Source organism: Scomber japonicus, chromosome 24, assembly GCF_027409825.1.
Source record: "Scomber japonicus isolate fScoJap1 chromosome 24, fScoJap1.pri, whole genome shotgun sequence".
Lineage (NCBI taxonomy): Eukaryota > Metazoa > Chordata > Actinopteri > Scombriformes > Scombridae > Scomber > Scomber japonicus.
Window position 1 is genome coordinate 17,767,515 of NC_070601.1, and position 20,429 is coordinate 17,787,943.

The window sequence follows — 20,429 nt, forward strand, 5'->3', positions numbered from 1 at the left end:
GCAAACAGGCCTACTTGTGAACCCCTATTTAAATTGTGTGGAAGAAATGATAATGTTGCATATTAGTCAGAGTAAATATGGAAGTTGTTTCAGTTAATGTTGGAAACAGAAATGACTTTGAAGCTTGAAGAGAAGAGGTCAGTAACTCACCTGCTCCAGTGGGTTTATCAGGGGCTTTCACAGCTGTGGAAACATTAGAGATAACATTAAAGGTAACTCTGAATCAGCATTTATATGTACAACTAAATACACACAGTGATAGATGATTGTCAATGAGGAATCATGCAGCATTTAGATTCAAAATGATGGTATTTTTGTTAATTAATCAACATGTTGTAATATGTCACCAATCAGCCAGTAAACCAGTGAAGCAGCCTTATAATCTGACTCCACTGCAAAACTCCTGTTTCTGTTTCTTATATATACATATGTATGTTAGTGTTGGGTTCTGCTTTATATAGATGGGGTGTCTATAGATTAGGCATTATGTGTATTAATATAGAGTTTATCCAAAATATGTTGGGAGTCTGAAGGAGTCTATATGTGATGCTGATGCAAAAACACTGCAGATACAAGCAAAACAAGCAGAAGGTGAAATATCAGACAAGCACACATGTGTATCAAATGATATGTTGATCCAGATGTGATATTACATGCATATGAAATGACAAACCTTACAAGAAAACACATGTGACATTTAAAGTAATTGCAATGTATAAAAAACACATGTGCCTACATCAGTGGCTGCTGTCAAACTGATCATTAACACAGTTCATTATTTAAAAAAAAGTGGATACTATCACGTTTTCATATAATTAAACTGTTACTGTTTAGGTGATTTGGTCAAGTTTGCATTTTTACGATAAGCACTTGTAGTGGCTGAAGCTGGACATATGAACAATGTTTGATGTAACTATTTAAAAACCATCTATCCATTACTTTACAATTACAGTCATTTCTAATCAATTATCATTTGCTCTCAATCACAACATGTTGCATAATTATTGTAATTTCTATTCTACTCAAAGCGATTGGGGGACCCTTTCATACCATCAGCCATCAGACTGTACAACACCACAGCTCCCAGTACCTCCCACTCCCACTAATGTATTGTATGTTGATTGTTTTGAATTTCCCCCTAGGTGGATCAATAAAGTACCTTACCCTACCCTACCTATTGGAATGCAGAGAGATCCAAGATAACTTCAATCAGAAAACAGGATGTGTTGGGAAATGATTTTCATGTCATGCCAATGCAACATATATCTTATGTGTTTAAACATGACTGACTCCCTATCTGTGCAGAACTATACAGCATTCTGTGTCTATATCTCCTACTGAGGTATCAGTCTGAGGTTTCCATAACCAGCATATCATCTTTACACATAACAAAAGTGATGATACAGGACCTGCATGAGAGGTTATCAGTTACTTATGGCTGTACTGCTCTGATCATGCCTAATCTTGTCTGATCTTAAATCCTAAACAGGGCCTGGTTAGTACTTAGATGGAAAACCTCCTTCAAATACCAGGAAGTCAAAGTTTTTTCATTTGTCTCTTCAAACAGCAGAGGGCGCCTGTCACTTCTTTAATACAGACATTTCCTGACGCAGTGGTGTGGCTTCAATTCCATTTAAGCAAACAGTCAACAAAATCCTGTTTGGTAGGCCAGCTTGGGACTAACTGATGGTGTTACATAATTAAGATACAAAAAGAGGTAACTGTATTCTGTTAAAGGTACAGAAAAAAGACTTAATCAGATTATACAGTCAGTGAAAATAGGATTATCAACAGGATTATGATTTTAAAACTTGATATACTACCATGTATTGTAAACAGAGCAGGAATGAGAGGATAACATAATGCACTGACTCATGATGGTGTGAGTAGATGATGGAGCCAGTGCTGTTTCTTCAGGAGCTTTCTCTGAGAATGTTCTCTGCAATACTCATCATGTGTTGTGCACTTTCACTGTAGCTCTATTGATTATATAGATTACTGTCTGCATGTGTTCAATGAAAAGCAAGTTTTTCTTTAAAAGTACACTGAGCAGAGACACATGTTCTTCTCTGAAGTTCCATTGTTCTGTTGTCTCAAAGAAGTGTCTTCTTATTGATATGGCTTTTCTACTTGCGTTATTATTTCATATTATGTCTTTATTATGACATATTTGGTATTGAGGTAATCCAAAAGTAATGGAAAGTAATCAAGTTACATTACTTTAATATTGTGATTAGGTTAGTGATAGATTGAGTGACAGATAATTAATAATTGTATCGGAATGCAATTTTAAAGTAACCCTTCCAAACCTTCTGATAGCATTTATCAATACATTGATGTAATATACTGCTTCTCCTCTAGAGGGTGACAGTGCTAACCTAAACCCAAGCTTTAGTGTTGTTGCTGGACTGGATTTGTACATGCTCATGGTCAATGCCAATTATATTGATTTCATTTTAATTCATATTTTATTGTTGTCAGGGGAGAAAATGAATAAAATTGAAACAACAGCAGTAAAAAAGTAGCATTATGTAACAGATATGTTAGCTGGCAGTGTGTCATGTTCTTCACAGTGATGTTCTCTCTCCACTCCTTTTTGTTTTTAATACACAGCTTTCAACGGACACATCATCAGTGATATTACCTTCAGCATCCTTACTATGATGACTATGACTATCATGAACACGAATGAGAGCTCAACAGCTCCTCCACTGCTGACGGAGAGGAACAGTACACATGTCTGAGAACAGCTGGACATTTTTAAAAGGAAACTCAAAACCTTCCTGTTCAGCCTAGCTTCTGATTAAAAGCTGAAATGTTTAATACACTTTTTTTATTTGATGGTATTTGTTTTGATGTTTATTCAAAATGTATGTATTCTTTAGTCTCTTAATCTCTTTTTAATCTAGCTTTACTTCAGCATATATTAAACTTTTTATTTTACTTTTCTTTTTAACCTAGTTTTTACTCTTTTCTTTCTTATTCTACTTATTTGTTTTACTTATTTTATTTAAAATTTCAAAACATTTTTATCATTCTTATTTTCTCTTGTGTGCATAGGTCTCAATTTTTGTCTTTTATTTGTTCCTTGTTTTTATTCCTTTTTTTATGTTGTCACTTGTTCTGTCTTATTATCAGTTAATTGTAATTAACTCATTGTAAAGCACTTTGAACTACACTAGCTTGTATGAAACATATAATATAAATAAAGCTTGACATGCCTCTTGTGAACATTTTCCTACTAATGCAACACTACATAAGCATCTTACTTCTCAGCTGTTTGGGATGTATCTCCATGAAACATGCCAACACCCTGAGGAGAGTTGTGTTTTCCCTGACTGAGCCCAAATATGAACAAAAAAAGTTACACCTGTTTTTTTTTTTTTTTTGTTCCTTTATTTTACCAACAGGATGCCACAGTTTGGATAGTTGGTGTAGTCAAAGCCCCCAGATTAACAAGAGTTTGGTGTGTGTGTGTGTGTCCTACATTCAATAATGTAACGTAAAGCATTGAAATTCATAGCATGTCTAACAGTACAGTTCTTTGCTACACTACAACCAAAACACAGATAGCTCCAAAACTTAAATAATGTCAAATATAACACTTAGTGAACATTACAGACACCTCATGTTGAAACAATGTGTCAGTTAAAGCAGCACAGAGAGGCTGCTGTCACTGTGAATAAGGTGAGCTTTGACTTGACTACACATCCACCACAAAACAGCTGCGACGGTGAGGCTGTGACATCACAGATACAGAGTTGCAGCCTGCCCCCCCTTCCCAATATATCTGAATGACATGTTTAGCACCCTAGCAAAAAAAAATCAACAGTCGCAAAGTTATGATCAAAATAATTCTTTTCAAAACTGGTTTTCCTTCAATCTGTCCAAAAGTCTACATGAGGAACAGAAAACCAGGATTTGTCAGACGATGCTGCATTCATGTCATGTGGGAATAACCATACCTAAATAACTGATGATCTTGTATAGACTTTATTTTCCCGTTACTAGTTTCATGTCACACTCACACTCACATACACACACACACACACACACACACACACACACACACACACACACACACACGGTACATTTGGGCTTGCAAAATATCAACTTCAGACCACAAATCCAGCAGACATGTTCTCCTGCCATGGTCATCATAATAAAATACATTATTTTACAACTAGCATGTCCTTCAGTTCCATCTCAAAACGTCAAATTCACAAGTGTGTATCACCTGATGGCTAAACTCAACAGTAATAATTTCCATGAGGAAGTTCATATTTCCTGTCTTTCCCACGGGACATGAATGCAGCATTGGACACTATGTTTTCTCTCTCCAGCTTATGAAATGCTCGTCTACGGGACAGCGCAGCACTGGCGGGTGCCTCTCCAAAGTCCCAAAACCTTCTTCATAAAGCTCTGAGAGCATGCTCTGCTTTTGAACCCATTCACTTCAGGATGAAATATTACAGCTGTCAAACTGTCAATGCCCCGCCTGTCCTCGTTCACTGCTTCACGCCTGCCGTGTAGTCGGGGCGCCGCGTCTGGATGATCTTCGGCCGGGAGGGGCGGGGCTTGTCGTCTTGGTCGCTGTCGTCCTGGGCCGAGCTGTCGTCGTGCTCGTCCTCACACACGTGGACGACCACGCTGGGGGTGGTGGGGGTGGCAGTGTGGAGCTCGTACTTTTCTCCTGGGAATCAAACACAAATCCAGGAATATACATCAGTTTTCTGTAGATTCTAACAGTATCTTCTTACTGCTTAACACTATTTTGTCCCTTTTTCACAGTAGGAAAAGCACATATGTACATATCACCATACTCTTACAACTCATGAGACACAGTAGTTTTGAACTGCCTGTGGAAAATATGTCCTTTATTGTGCATTGGACTCTGAGCACATCCAAAACACAGGTTACCTACTCTCAACCATGTACCTGAAAGCCTCCTGTGTCACTCGCTGCTGATCTTCTGAAAGTGCTGCTAACATTACACACAAACTTTATTATATATTAAACTTATCGCATGTCCAAAATGCACTAAATTCGACACAGCACTCCCTTTGTTCCCCAGCTACACAATCACCAAGTGTGGAGTAATTTAGGTAAACAATTCAAGAGATTCCTTCTTTTATTATACCTGAAATTTTGCATAAATAAATCAAATATAGAATATATTTTCCTCGTTTTCAGTGCTTCTATAAAACATTGGCTCATAAGAGACTTTACCAATTTCAGTAGACCAGTCCTGAAAAAACAGGCTGTCCCTCATTAAAATGTGTCTATCCACCATGAAGCAATGAAACATGTAATTGGATGCAGTACAATGGGCAGCTTGTAGAGGATCATTCAGTACACACAGCCTTGGCTCAAATCAAAACTGTCCTCAGAAATCTGTGTCATACGTTTGTACGCAGACTTCCAAAAGTTTTGGATCAGCAGGTGTTCCCATAGGTGATGGAATAAAGTGACCTCTGAGTGTGGGGCCTGATACCTCCAGCACTCCACTGAGTCCTTAAGACCTGAGCTGTAAGGCCAAGAATGTGTCCAGTGAGACTGGCTGAGAATTGTGAATTGAGAAGCCTAATTCTAATATGTGTGAACATTTTCTCAGAGTTTCCACAAATCCTCTACACTAATGATCGGCCCTGGCTCTGTTCTGAGGCCATATTTAGATCATAAGGTAGTGTGTTGACCTGATCAAACATCTTTGGATAATAAAAAATGAAGCTAGGTTAGCCTCTTTCAAAGCCGCTGTCTGCATGACTACATGTTCTTGGGCAGTGTGGACATAAAAAGTTAGGTATTCCTTTGATCATGTTCCTCTCAGATATCAAATCTATACATGTTTACTTTGCAATGAACACAGGCTGTGCTCTGTAGAAAACCTAAATATGATCATGTAATATTCCAGGATGATATGTGATCATATACTGTATACTGTACCTGGTCCTAGTTTGGAGATGGCACACAGCAGGTCATAGTTGATGACTGGCGTGGCGTCCTGAGACTGTTCCCAGCCCACTGGAGGTGAAGCAGGGGGGGAGATCAGAAACTGCTTGTCAGGTTTAGGAGGCTCCAGCCGAGGACTCCCTATGTGAACGGACTGACACAGAACAGAAGATACCAGTGTTAGTGACAGCTGAGAAAGAGGGTTAGGGTTAGGGTCTGAATGGTGGTGACTCACAGTGAAAGCTGACCTTAAATAATTAATTAATACATTCACAATCATTACAAAAATCTGGATTATGCACTAAAATCAAAGCAAATTTTGACTTAAAGCTACTTTAAGTCAAAATTTAACTTTAAGTTGTTTCTTTGACCGGAAATGACACAGGCGTCTCCCAGAAGACAATAAGACAATGTACAAGAGGCATCATTGTGGAAAAAAAAATATTTGTCAGTCATGTTTGACATTTGAACAAAAAGTGGCATGTCAAAAAAAGTCATAAATTTGCCAGGGGTATGAATAATTTCGGGCTTGACTGTATATATATATGAAATGATAATTTACTTTAAATTTAGTGGTTTCATTCCAATGTCTGATATAATTTTATTTTTATTATGAGATGATTTGGTTGGGCTGTGTGTGTGTGTGTGTGTGTGTGTGTGTGTGTGTGTGTGTGTATGTGGCTTAGTAGTGGTAGGATTGGAGCTCACTAGATTGGAGGAATTTATAAAATGTAATGGCTTGCTTTTGAATATGAATGATGAAAGGCTATTGGCCTAGTTAGTCCCATTAATAAAGAGTGAAGATAACAATGTGAAGAACCAGAGTAAAATGTGTCAGCATTCACACACAAATGCTTTTCATGAGGAAAATGTGAGTGAATGCTGAGAGCTGGAAGAAACACTACAGACTTTCCCAGCACATGAAGCAGCAGTTCTCAGTGTGAATGCTGAGAGCACAGAGCAGATGGAGTTAAAGGCATTACCTGGGCGAAGTACAGTCTCATCTCTTTTCCATTGAAGTCAGTCTTATGCAGTCTCAGTCTGGCCTCAGCTGCAGCCAGAGCGTCACTGAAACTGATCCTGACCCGACGAAAAGACTTGAAGTACTGGAACTGAACCTCCGGGTCGAATGAATGGAACAAGGCCTCGAAGCTGGCCTGGAAAGAGAAGAAAGGAGGGGGGAGGGAAAAGTAGTTGTCAGAAAAGGAGGCCAAGATTAACATGATGATTGAATTGAGGAGAATCAGACCAGACTCCTCCAGTTTCCCTGTATTTGCTCCCTTAATCTCTTTTTTTTCTCTAAAAATACTAAATCCAGTGAGCCAGAGGCAGTCATGGATACAGTTATGAGACTTGAAGTCGCTATGAATAAAATGTATAAAAATAGCTTCTATTACCACACACTATATCTGTCCCTCCTCTTTCCTCCAGAGAGGCTGCAGTCTGTGTTTCTGACTGCGTGTGCTGCTTGCGAGGGAGGCTGTGTTGTCATTTTTAGATCACCAATTATTGCTATCGAGGCTAATTAAGAGGGAAAAATGAGCCAGACGGCTAACCTTGGCAACTGCTTCCACTCACACACTCACACACACACACACACACACACACACACACACACACACACACGGCTGACAGGATTCCATTAACACAGACACTCTTGAGATGGCAGCATGTCTGAAATTATAGATGCTACTTAAGCATATCTACACACCCACTCACACACAGTTGCTCTGGTAGGAAGCATCTATTAAAGCAGAACATTGTCACTGTGACCAGATGATCTCTAGCAGATCCCATGAAGAGCAGGATTCCCACATAATGATCACGTCTGCACCACTCAGCCACACAAATGACTCCCTGCTTCACTTAAATGCTGTTTTTATCTTCACTTCAGCTGCTATGATGTAAGTGCATTAGTTCAAACCTGTGAAACATGTTCAAAAACACATGATGCAGTTGAGAACATTGTGGGAAACGTGACTGTTTCTAACCAGGCTCCAGTCCTCTGAAATAAGGCCAACGCGGAAGTAGCTTGGAACTGCATTCTATCAAAAGGCCACCAGGGGGCGACCGTTTTGGTGTCAAAAGGACTTCCGTCTCTATACAAGTCAATGGAGAATTCACCTACTTCTCACTTGATTTCTAACATCAGTAAACGTTTTCAAAATGTGTTTATGGTCTCAATCTCTAGTTTAGAGGACTGAGTGAGAAGATGTTCCTGTAAAGTTCCCGCCTCCTGTATTTTACCTGGAACTTCCTTAATGGAAACAGGACTTTAGAAACTAGATACAGTGCACCTGCTAACATGGCTCCATTAAAAGTAACAAACTGATCTTCTTACAACTGTCTCAAGCTACTCACCAAAACTCATGTATACAGTACTGTACACACACATATAGATATAAACATGAAGGTACTGTTGTGTGGTGCAGATGAAGGCAGTGAAAGGAGGGAAAGCACACTGGAATTTAAAGAAGTGGAGTTACTGGAGGGTTCTGAGATCAGTCACACACTCTCACCACTAACAACAGTGCAGTCAAGTGTATGAATCACATGAGAGTTACAAAATGAATAAGTACTGCTCAAACAGAACAGTTGTAGGGTAAAGATTAGCTTCATGTGAAGTCTGAACACACCTTAAATGACTAATGGTATCCTGTACTGTTCTTATTGTTAACAGTATCATGTATCAGTTAAAGCCTGATATATTTCATTTCTACTACTGTCTACTATATTTCTATTAATACTATTAAACACACTGTGCCACACTGAAAATAGTCAATCAAAAGCACTGTTTTCCTGTTTGTTAAAAATAACAATGAAGTTACTCAGTGTCAAAGAATTCTTAATAAATATGAATATCAATGAACTCCTTCAACTTAATCGGACCTTCAGACAAATTTAGAATTTTCAATTGGCCACCTGATGATTGGAACCCTGGACTTACACACTGCACCACTACACATGAAAAATAGTGTTTTTGTCTGTTTAAACTCAAAAGAATTACAACAGCTAAAATATTAGTGAGATGATTTAAGCTGGTTCCAGTTGTATTGTCAAATATTTTAGTGAAATTAACTGCTCAACTGATCTGAACACTAATTGAACGCCTGATCTCTACTTTCTAGAGGAGGTCTGGCCCTGTGTCAGTTTTGGATAGATCTTATTTGATTCAGCATATTTTGAAAAATGTAGATTGACAGTCTTCTGTATTGACCAGAGGTTGCAGCGAGGCAAACATCGGTCACATTTCAGTGGATGAACTGAAACTATTTCAGCTCTGTATGGGGATTTATTTTCGAAGTTTGGAATATGAAATGTTTACAAATGTACGTCTGATGCAATAAGCTATGCCTGCTTTAACTGATTCTAACTGTCAATCTACATCACGCAAACCACATGTTGTACATGTCCACGCAGCCCATTACAAAATTACCTTTTCCCAATTGTGGCGCCCCCTAGTGTCACAATACTACAAGTCTGTGCAGCAAAGCTTCGACCGAGCATCTGAATACATGCACACGTTTGGTTACAATATAGCTTCAGCCTATTTTGATTTATGAGGGTTTATGTAAAATTGAGCTTAGAGGTTTAAAAATGTATCATTTCAAATTGTATGGTATCAAAATAACAAAAACACTCCTTTCTAGCTCAGTCTGGTTAGGCTGTGTACCTAATCTGATACTGGTTTCAAAAAATCTGAGGGGGAACAGACTTGGACAAAATTCTAAATGGCAGATAATCTATGGAGGTGGAAATGGTCATGACCTACATTAGGAGAGAGAGTGAGAGAGAGTGAGAGTGAGAGTGAGAGTGAGAGAGAGAGAGAGAGAGAAAGATGAAGAAGAATCAGAATCATTTGTTTGCTAGGTGGAAAGGTCAGACTAACACCTGGATCCATCATGACTGCACTGATGGATCATAAAGGTTCATGTAAGGAGCACAGTGTAATGAAGCAGCACACCGTCTGCTTAAAAGATTCTACATTTAAATCATAGTTATTATATCATATAGTGTATGTCACTGCATGTTACCTTTGGCATGTTTAAGGTGTATAGAGGTTTGAGGTTTATTATATAGCAACACATTAGTGAAAAATAATCACTGATAATTGTATCTTAGGAAAGATACATACAGAATGTTCCTGAAGCCTTCTCAATTGTATTAAATGAATGAATATCAGTCTAAAAAAAGCATCTGTGTCCCCTGCAGTGAACAATCAGTGTTGTAGCCACACTGCTGCACTGCACTACAGAACAGGAGCATTCACTGGTCACTGACTGGAGCAGTGAGTCATACTGAAATCAAAAGAGGAAGGAGTACTCAGTCTGGCCTTAGGAGGTCTTCAAGATGCTCATTAACACACTTAAAGCTAACCTCATGTGGTTCTGTGCTCTGGGTGAAATTCAGCTAATCCTGCTCATCTTTATCAATAGCTTTCTCTTCTCTGAATCCCTGCTAAAGATTGAACCCAAACATATCAGTGTTTGTAGCAGTCTGCAGCGATGAACCATACAAGCAACACAGAGCAGAGTGTTTGATCAGTGATCAGATCAGCTCCAGCTACAGCAGGCTGCTCTCTTACCTGCGCCTCAGGACGGTTGAACACTTCCTGGTTGGTCACCGAGGCGACCAGGCAGAAGCGATTACACTTGGTGGTCTTGATGTGCATGATGGGTGATCCTGGGAGCCTGAACCGTTTCCACCTGATACCTGAGGTCAAGGCACAACGGGATGCTGACACTGACTTGAGGGGCGGCGAGGATGACGGCAGCGATGATGAGGGCGAGGAAGGGGGGAGTCGGGGGGGTCGGAGGAGCGTTGCCTTCCCCAGGGTGACAGCTGAGCAGAGAGTGATAGATGCTCCCAAACAGGAAACACACTAGTTTTTTCCCCCACTACCAGCACTTTTCAAGTGTTGGTAGAACGCTATCCTACATTTAACTACTCTGCATCACCTGCTGCAACAAAAAGATCAAATCCAACAGTCGACGTTTGCTTTCTCTCCTTATTCTGCTTCAGTGCTCTGTCCGATCACCATTCAAGCCTTTCATGTCCTTTATGTGTCCATCAGTCATCCAGCTCTGCAGCGACCTGCAAACTAAAGGAATTTTCCAGAGATTTGGGTGTGGAGTGCCGAAAATGTCATTCAGTCAGTCTCTCTCTCTTTCTCTTTCTCTCTTGCTCGCTCCACAGCCGCTTAAATGAGTCCTTGCCAGCCGATGACGCATTACCCATAGTCCCCTCCCCCTTTTTTTCCTCTTTCTATCCCTCTACTGACAGATACAACCCAATGCTGACTAATCATACAGAAAGAAGAACAGTGTATGTGTGTCAGAAAGAAAAAGAGATAATATGGAAAATGATGACATCACCAGTGAACAAACTGACTCATTAATCTGCTGCATTCAAACACCACAAAAGACCTTTGTCCAATGGAAAACATGAAACAATGAACCTTTCACCTATTGATCTCACACACATACCAAGACTGATCAGCTGACTGCATGGAGCAAGACATGGAAAACATGTCAGTCTTAGTAAATATGGATGAAGTCGCGAGGGAGAATGACAGAGAGGAGATAGGCAAGAATAGAAAAAAAAAACATGGGTGGAAAGAGAAAGAGAGACATGGCTGGAAGGAAGAATGCAGGATGAAGGAGGAAAAGATGTGGTGCTAATGGAAAGTATGCAGTTTGATAACATGCTTTTATGAGGTATTAATAGCAGAGAGGCTTGAAGTGGCAGGGAAGTGTGTGTGTGTGTGTGTGTGTGTGTGTGTTGCCAGCATTTGGAAAAACAAGACGAGGCTGCAGACATTTCAGCTGTTCAACATTTGCGTGTGTGTCACATTTGCTCTTACACAGCAGCTCGTTATTGTGTTTGGATAAGATCCAAAGAACTCCATACCTCAAAAACATTTCATACTTGTGGAAAATGACTGGTGTGATAAAAAGCAGAAGAGAAGCATTGATGTGGATGTTATGTGGACAGCAGACACTCAACATGATGAGTGTAAACTGAGCTCAGTGTGAATGTCAGGCTGAACACAACAATGTGCAGAAATGCAGCCCACGTGTTTATCTGAATGGACTCTTATGAGCAAAGTAAGAAAGCTTTGAAAGATGTTGAACTTTTCACTGCAGTAAATGAAGCTTCAAACAACAGTGTGTGTGTGTGTGTGTGTGTGTGTGTGTGTGTGTGTGTGTTTTGTTCCTGGAAGAGAAAACACATATTCCTGGTAGATGACTGTTTTTATCACAATGAGAGTTAAATGATTACTTTCCATTGTTGTAAAATCCTTCCCTGTTCTGATGAATCTTAAAACTCATGGGTCTGTTTTTTTCTTTTTTTTTTCCTTAATAAAAAAGAAAAAAAAAACCTCCTGGAAATAAGCTGCACACCAACACCCACCCACTGCTGTTATTGGTCTGAATTCCTGGTTAAGCACAGGTGCACTCACATTTACACATGCTGTGACATTACAGCCAGGCTTCCAGCAGGAGTAGCTGCATAGCATACTGGCTGTAATGTGGATTTGTTCCATCCTCCACCCAGTGTTCATATCCCACTGGGAGCACAGCGTTTGGACTGTGATCTAGCCAGTCTTTTAAATTCTGCTGCACTGCTACTACAATGAGTACGGCAACCTATTTAAAGACTGTGTAATGTGAATTCAGACATTTTCTTCTAAACACATTAAACAGGCTTCACAAACTGTGTTTCAAGATTTCTGTGTTCAGGATTTAGTGGGCGGGTCTCCGAGTTCGCCGCCGAGCTAGTAGCCGAGTTAGTTGCTGAGCTAGCAACCGAGTTAGCTGCCGAGCTAGTAGTCGAGTTAGCAAAAGAAAGCTCTCAGACGTAGCATCCATGTTTCTGGTAGAGGTGGTGACTTTGATTGACAGGTGACACTTGGTAGGAGGCGGGGTTTCAGCGGACTCGGCGGACACTCCCACAGCGTTTGGGAGCAGAGAAAAAGTTTTTCAAAACTTTGAAGCCTAATTTCATATATTTGGTGATTTTTTTAATCATTCAAATTTGGCAGGGTGATTAACAACACACTTTTCTGTGGTATGTCAAACTCAGAACACATATTTATTCTTACTTTACACGGACTTTAATTGTTTGTGGATGTGTTGTTGTTGTTGTTGTTGTTGTTGTTGTAGTTAACACAGAGCTAGTGGGCTTAAAGCAACATACTGCTTTATTTTGGTAGTGCACAACTGGCACATAAAGGATGTGCCAGTTGTACTACAGTCCAGTGAGTGTGTTGTTAACCACCCTGCCAAATTTGAATGATTAAAATATATGAAATTAGGCTTCAAAGTTGTGAAAAACTTTTTCTCTGCTCCCAAACGCTGTGGGAGTGTCCGCCGAGTCCGCTGAAACCCCGCCTCCTACCAAGTGTCACCTGTCAATCAAAGTCACCACCTCTACCAGAAACATGGACGCTCGGTCTGAGAGCTTTCTGCTGTTACCTCAGCTGCTAGCTCGGTGGCTAGCTCGGCTGCTAGCTCGGTGGCTAGTTCGGCGGCTAACTCAGCTAACTGGCTAACTGTAGACTGTAGTAGTAGTAGTGTGTGCTGAATGTATTTATATCCCTACAGCAGCAGGGACGGGTTTATGATTGTCAGACCCGCCCACTAAATCCTGAACACAGAAATGTTGAAACACAGTTTGTGAAGCCTAGCTCCACAATTCAAATCTAAATGGTTGAAATGCTTTTTACACCTTTTTTAGAAATACATTTATGACCTACTTAATGTGTTTAGAAGAAAATGTCTGAATTCACTTTACACGGTCTTTAACGTGTTAAGCAAATTACTCTTACTTGTACGCAAAATTAATATTGTGGGGTTCCTTATCATCAATACTTACCAGTTAGGGTTAGGGTTACCCAATACCCAAAATAATAAAGATGAATGTCAACTGACCTCTCACATGTGTAATAAATGATCTGTGATGATGGCTCAGTTTTTACACATATCTAAACAGTAGTGAAACTGAGTACATCTGCACTCCTGCCTACTTTTTAATCTAAAGTCAATATAGTGAATTTGATTATGTACTGAAACACATACATATGTTACATAAAAAGGCTATTTAACATTTTGGCCAGTGACAAATAGGCTTGGTGTGATTTTTCATCCATCAGTTCCCTTAGCAGGTTATAATGTTCAGCCTCCACCTGCTGCATGTGTTTGAACTATGAGAGGAAAACAGGAGCAGCTGGAGGGAAATTCATGCAGGGTCAACATACAAACACAAAGGCATCAGCTGGGTTAGGCTGGACACTCAGGTAACACGCACACACACACACACACACACACACACACACACACACACACACACACACACACACACACACACACACACACACACACACACACACACACACACTCTGAGTGTATTTAAAAACTACAATAGAGCAGTGATATGTGACAGGTGGAGTGGAAGGCATGTGTCCATCATAAACTAACATGTTTAACATGTCGACACACACAGCTTGTCATGTCTGTGGCCTGAGTGCAGTTGGAGATGTGAAGTGAAATGAGTAATGTGTGTGTCCTGTGTGTGCTGGATGGAAACTGTGTGTGTGGAAAATAAAGTGGTGTAATGTTGGTGAAACTGATGCTCTCATCTAAGTGTTGTTTGTTGATGTTAAACATTACCGTGTGAGTGTGTGTGTGTGTGTGTGTGTGTGTGTGTGTGTGTGTGTGTGTGTAGGTGCTAATCATCTCCAGACCTGAACGTCACCCTGTTGTGGCTGCTGTGTGTGTGTGTGTGTGTGTGTGCGTGTGTGTGTCAGTCACACGCTCAGCCCTGCATTTTTTCCATCCCTATGTTTTTGTTTCATCTTCCCATTTTTTTTTCCATTCCCTCATTACACAGATAGGCAGGGACACACACACACACACACACACACACACACACACACACACACACACACACACACACACACACACACACACACACACACACACACACACACACACACACACACACTAAAATAAAAATGAAAGCTAATGATTTCAGTTTGCTGATGCATGTATAGTATCATCATTCAGTCACTAAGAGGAATCATCAGAGGCCATAAAAGAGAAGAAGAAATGTTAAAAACTAGTTAGCAGTGAAACTAACAACATGTAAGCAGAGTGGGCTTCAGTGTTGTGACTGAGGGCGCTTTCACACCACTAGTTTGATTATTTGGTCTGCACCAGGCAGTAAAATGTGTGTGGTAACACTGATGTGTGGTCCGCGTTCACACCTGCAAACAAATCAAGATTGGTCCGATTGACGTTCCCTCATCTCAGTCCGCTTGATTTAGTGCTGCTGTTGGTGTGAAAGCCCATTTATGTTAAATACTGACTCAGATACAGACAGAGCCTTCTGTCCGTGCTCTGCGTTCATTTCTTCTGTATTTCTGCACGTTTCCATAAAGCTTACGGATACGGACCAAATGGAGCAGTACCACCGAAAACCGTGTGTGGGGGGGGAGGGGTGACAGTGTTGCTGTCACTACTCGATACGTAGCTCTAGTGAGACACGAAGAAGAAACTTTAAACATATGGTTTTTGTCTTTTATGCAAGAGGAACATTATCATTATCTCCTCCACAGTCGCCATGTTTGTTTTTGAGTTTGTTGTTGTCATAAACGTTTGACTCGGTGCTGCCCCCTGGTGGATGTACTAGTTAACATCCATGCCAACTTAAAGGACGCATGGAAGTATGTGAGCAGTGACGGTTACATCGTTTGAAAAGGACGTATACATTTTCAGATGTACGTTGAGCATAAATGGGCCTTAAGACTGAAAGGGAACATAAACTCAGCCTTCTTTCACTGACACTACATGAAAACAATTACATATGACCTACAATTAAAAAGAAGTTGACAAAGAAAAAGTATGAAAGAAAGCATAGTTCTATATTGATTGATTGTATTAATATTTTAAAGCCATATTAATAAGAGGTGAACACTTCAATGGAAGTGATTTCTGATCTAGAACTAGCACAGAATCTTACAGATTTCTTATTTATTTGACATGTCATGACTTCCTGTGTTTTTTAATTTTTCTGAACCCTCAAACTTTCAGATTATTTCCAGGTTTATGTGACAATATGAAAGATTTAGCTACCTCACATATTATTGGTTATTTAAGGATATAATGTTAAAGGATAATTCATCCTCAATGTGCATGAGCTGCTGCTGATAAGCTTTTCATTTTTACACTGAGGCTTGCAGCTCTTTTAAAATCACTGTTTATTTTAATCAATAAGCCAAAAATAACAACAAATATCTATTGATTCAGAAACCAATATCATTTGTGGCCTCTACATTGATTGATTAATGCTTCTAATCTGTCTGTGAGCTCGCCTGTTTCACTACCAGCATATTCACTCACTACACTGGGCAAATAAATAAAGTCAATGAATCAATAAACACAAACACTGCTGATTTGTTGTGTGGAGCCTGCATGTTAGTGGGCTGAACACAGGTTATTAAGTTGATAACATGATCACAGGTGTTGCTGATACAAGGAGGCAGACAGTTATTGACTGTACTTGTGTATATGTTGGACTGTATTTGCTTTAGGTTTATGTCTAGTTCTACTGTGAGATCAGCCCCATTGTTACAGTACATGATCTAGCTTCTTGAGTCAGAATCAGACCTGATACCCGGTGTTAGTACTGGTGTGGCACTTCCTTTACTCTCACATGGAAATCATACATGTGAACAGGAAAAGTCAAGCAGCCCACTGACACATGCTTCCCTTTTTCCAGATCCATCTCCCTACCAGTAAACTTCACCTTCACAATAAGAGCAGTCTCACAGTGAGTCAGCGCAGGTCAAACTAAATGAAAACTGCTCACATTTTCCATTTGGATAAAACTGTTAGTCTGCTGCTGCTAACCTAAAAGAGAGAGGAGACATTTTGACATTTTTTATGAGGACGGTTGGAAAAAATGTGTTTCTATTTGTGTTTAAGCTGCTTATCCTGCTGTGTGACACAGCATTAAAATATGCTATATATGTGTCAGCATGCCAGAACCTGAAGGACAGTCATTCACTACTAATTCTTTGGCAAAATTATTGTTGTGGAAACTGTGATGACACATATTTAAACCTTATGATTTATATAGATCTACATCATCAGTATAGTGGGACTGATTAATTTGAATTGTAATCATTAACTTAAATCATGATGATGTCATGTTTTGTCACTGGGTGTGTCCTGTTGGAAAAGTCCAGGACACTGACTTTCCAGAACCTACATCAGAATTTGCCCTGACCTACATCTGTTCCTCCATGCTGCTTTATTCCTGCTGAGTGCTGACAACACTTTAACTGACTGATTGCACAAGCCTGGAAAACAAACGCTGCTGTATTCCATGTGAATGTGACAATGTTCCTGTTCTCTACGGGAAATATGCCACTCATAGTTTATCCTTCACGTCTGTAAATGATCCTTTCAGCCTTATTAACATGAGCCCATTCCCCTACATCCCTTATCAACAACACATGACACACACAATATTCCACTGTAAAAAACAAACGTGTCAGGAAGGTAAAAGAAAGGAAAGAACACAAGTCACTGTTTTCACCAGATGACCTTTGACCCACCCTCTATTATTCTTTCTTTTCCATCAACATCAGCAAACCCCTACAGGACTCCACCATACACTTCCTCATGTTACTGCAGATACATGTCAAAATAAGAGCATGCAGGTCAGTTACATCTCTACATCTCTGTCCTCTGCTCCGCTGTTAAGTCTATTAACAGCTCTTAACGAGGGGAGTCACATCCACCTGCTGCATGACGCACATCTCCTTATTAGGACATCAGACCAAGAGTTTGGGGTGTCCCCCAGAGATAAGACTGAGCTACTAACACTCTCCACAACCTGTTGTTCCCCTTTCCCCAAAATTAGACTCTAAAAAACTGAACTGAATATATCAGACATTACATATTTAAGGTACTTTCTGTCTACAGGATTTTGAGACAGCACATGGATTTATTCATTGGTCAGTGAATTTGGGCGAATTACCAAAATGTCATATCCCAATATAGATTATTTCATATCCTTATAACAATATGTCTGATAGAGCACAATTCAATGAAGAAATAGGTGCAATATTTAAAGACAGTGTAAAGTGAATGCAGACATTTTCTTCTAAACACATTAAATAGGTCATAAATATATTTCTAAAAAAGGTGTAAAAAGCATTTCAACCATTTAGATTTGAATTGTGGAGCTAGGCTTCACAAACTGTGTTTCAACATTTCTGTGTTCAGGATTTAGTGGGCGAGTCTGAAAAATCACCCCGCCCCTGCTGCTGTAGAGATATAAATACATTCAGCACACACTACTACTACTACTACAGGCTACAGTTAGCCACTTAGCTGAGTTAACCGCCGAGCTAGCAGCCGAGTTAGCAGCAGAAAGCTCTCAGACGTAGCTTATACAGCTTAGAAGTATTTCATGCTTTACATATTTCTATGTATTTATGTAGTTTATGTATTTGCTGTCAGTTGTCTAACCCTTGTCTGTTTTTTCCACCAGAGAACAATAAAGTTCTATTCTATTTTATTCTCGTCTATTCTAACACAGATCCATATGTGGAGTGTACTTTCCATCCAGTGCTGCAGCTCTGTGTGTCATGTGGGAACAAAAATAAAGTGCTTCAGATCAGCATGTAGGTATTAAATAACTCATAATACCTAAATAACTAGGAAGTGTATATTCATATCAGCTCAGTTATAACCATAGCCCTGCTGTCTTAACCATTACCTCCATCTAGTGGTCTTAATCCATTAGAGGTAGAGGGTTTATGATTGGGTGGAATTTGAAATGTGTGTCAAATTGACATTCAGTATAGCAGCAAACTCCATTCAATAACCAGGTGATTCAGTGTGTCAAGTTAACTTCCTGTTGCTTGCACTCTCAGCACAATGTCTTTTTCCTTGGTTACACTTTTCATACTTCCATAAAACATTACTAACATTGTGTTTTGCACTATGTTTCAGTAAAGCCTGCTGTATGCTCATACACACACACACACACACATACACACAGGCTTCACTGTGCTGTACCGTGCTGCCCAACATGCAAATATATGAGTTTATCAACCAACAGAACCTGATCTGACCCGCAAACTGCAACCATTTTTATACCAGCTGTGTTTACTGAACACTGATAGGCCAAGTGAACTGTGGCCAGGGAGCAACATGCTGTAGTTTTATTATGAAATGTATGCTTATTATCACTTTTGGACAACTAACAGGAAAAAAAACAAAAAGGGTAACTAAGGGTAATTATGCTCTGTTGTCTGTCACTTTGTTGAGAAAACTGCTCTGGAGTGTGTGACTGATCATTGCAGTGGTGTTTTATTGTGAAATGTGTAGTGGTTGAAGGAGATCGTTATAGCCATGTATTATCTTTTGGTGACAGTGGGAGAGAGGCACTTGGATTTTCACATAGAAATCAGTGCACAGGCTGTTATAGATAAGCAAGAACATGAGGCATGGTCTCATTTTTTTAAAGTTACATTAGTGCTACTTCACTCAGTGCCAATAAAATGATCTCAACATGTAAATTGCTTCAAATGTCAACGTTCATAAATGATCCACCTGAGTCCCACACTGGGGGGCGGTGCAGATGTGAGCTGCGGTTTAGAGCACTTTGACCTTACCTGCTTGCTGCCTTCATTGAATAAATCCTCCGGTACTCTGCAGGCGATCAGGGCGTTAGGTAGATCAGTAAACTGGACATCTACCGTCGCCTTCTCTGACTGCTGCATGATCACTTCACTTACACGGTTTTCTGGAAACACAACAAAACCGCTTTGAGCAGAGCAAACATATATATGATTCTATCTATATGATTGTGACTTCGCTAAAGCTCACTATCTATGTCTTGCTAGCTGAGGGTGGCTAAGGATGTACTCTGGTTACGTCCTTATAAAGCTATGTGCGTTATTTAATGATAACATGGAGTTAAACAGCTCTATTTACGATGTATTTTAATGACCAGTCAACAGAAACAAAGCTGTCGTGCTGATTTTCAATGTATTAGCGGACTGTACAAGCTGCTATAAGCTGGCTAGCTAGCAACTTCTACTAACCTGGGACCTGAATGATGCCACTAAACAAGGGAAACACGCGATATTCCAGTTATATCTCCACCCAGGTTATTATGAGTGAAGACAGTCGTTTGGTAGTTACAACTGTCTGAAACTAAAACAGCATAATATTCTCTATTTAGCCTGTAAGTGGTAATAACCCCCCCATCCCCCCTGGATAATTGTGTTAGCTTGATGCAGAGGATAAAGGAGATGACGTAAAGGCAAGAGCAGCTGTTTTCCATTTCCGGGTTCCAGTGTTGATTTATTTTACTTTTTTTTTTTTTTAACATAGCCGAGGTGTTTGAAGTGTTTTTAGACAACAGAGGTAACCGTGACAATAAGACATATTTCA

The 20,429-nt window shown here is 39.9% G+C and overlaps 1 protein-coding gene across 1 annotated transcript; it reads right to left on the reverse strand.

Annotated features, from left to right (window-relative positions):
* Positions 1-3,386: 3,386 nt before the first annotated feature.
* Positions 3,387-20,261, reverse strand: rcan1b (regulator of calcineurin 1b). Its single transcript, XM_053314717.1, has 5 exons — positions 20,078-20,261; positions 19,646-19,776; positions 6,936-7,109; positions 5,947-6,106; positions 3,387-4,693 (listed from the first exon to the last, which is right to left on the reverse strand). Exons 2-5 carry the CDS (start codon positions 19,751-19,753, stop codon positions 4,509-4,511), a joined length of 627 nt encoding a protein of 208 aa, XP_053170692.1. The 5' UTR covers positions 19,754-19,776; positions 20,078-20,261; the 3' UTR covers positions 3,387-4,508.
* Between the last annotated feature and the right edge of the window lie 168 nt (positions 20,262-20,429).

Excerpts from the sequence above, each read along its gene's own strand:
- rcan1b (XM_053314717.1), bottom strand. The coding sequence starts at position 19,753 with ATGCAGCAGTCAGAGAAGGCGACGGTAGATGTCCAGTTTACTGATCTA. Across the intron at positions 7,110-19,645 it reads TCAATGAAGGCAGCAAGCAG|GCCAGCTTCGAGGCCTTGTT; the intron begins GTAAGGTCAAAG and ends TTCTCTTTCCAG. Across the intron at positions 6,107-6,935 it reads TGAGACTGTACTTCGCCCAG|TCCGTTCACATAGGGAGTCC; the intron begins GTAATGCCTTTA and ends GTTCTGTGTCAG.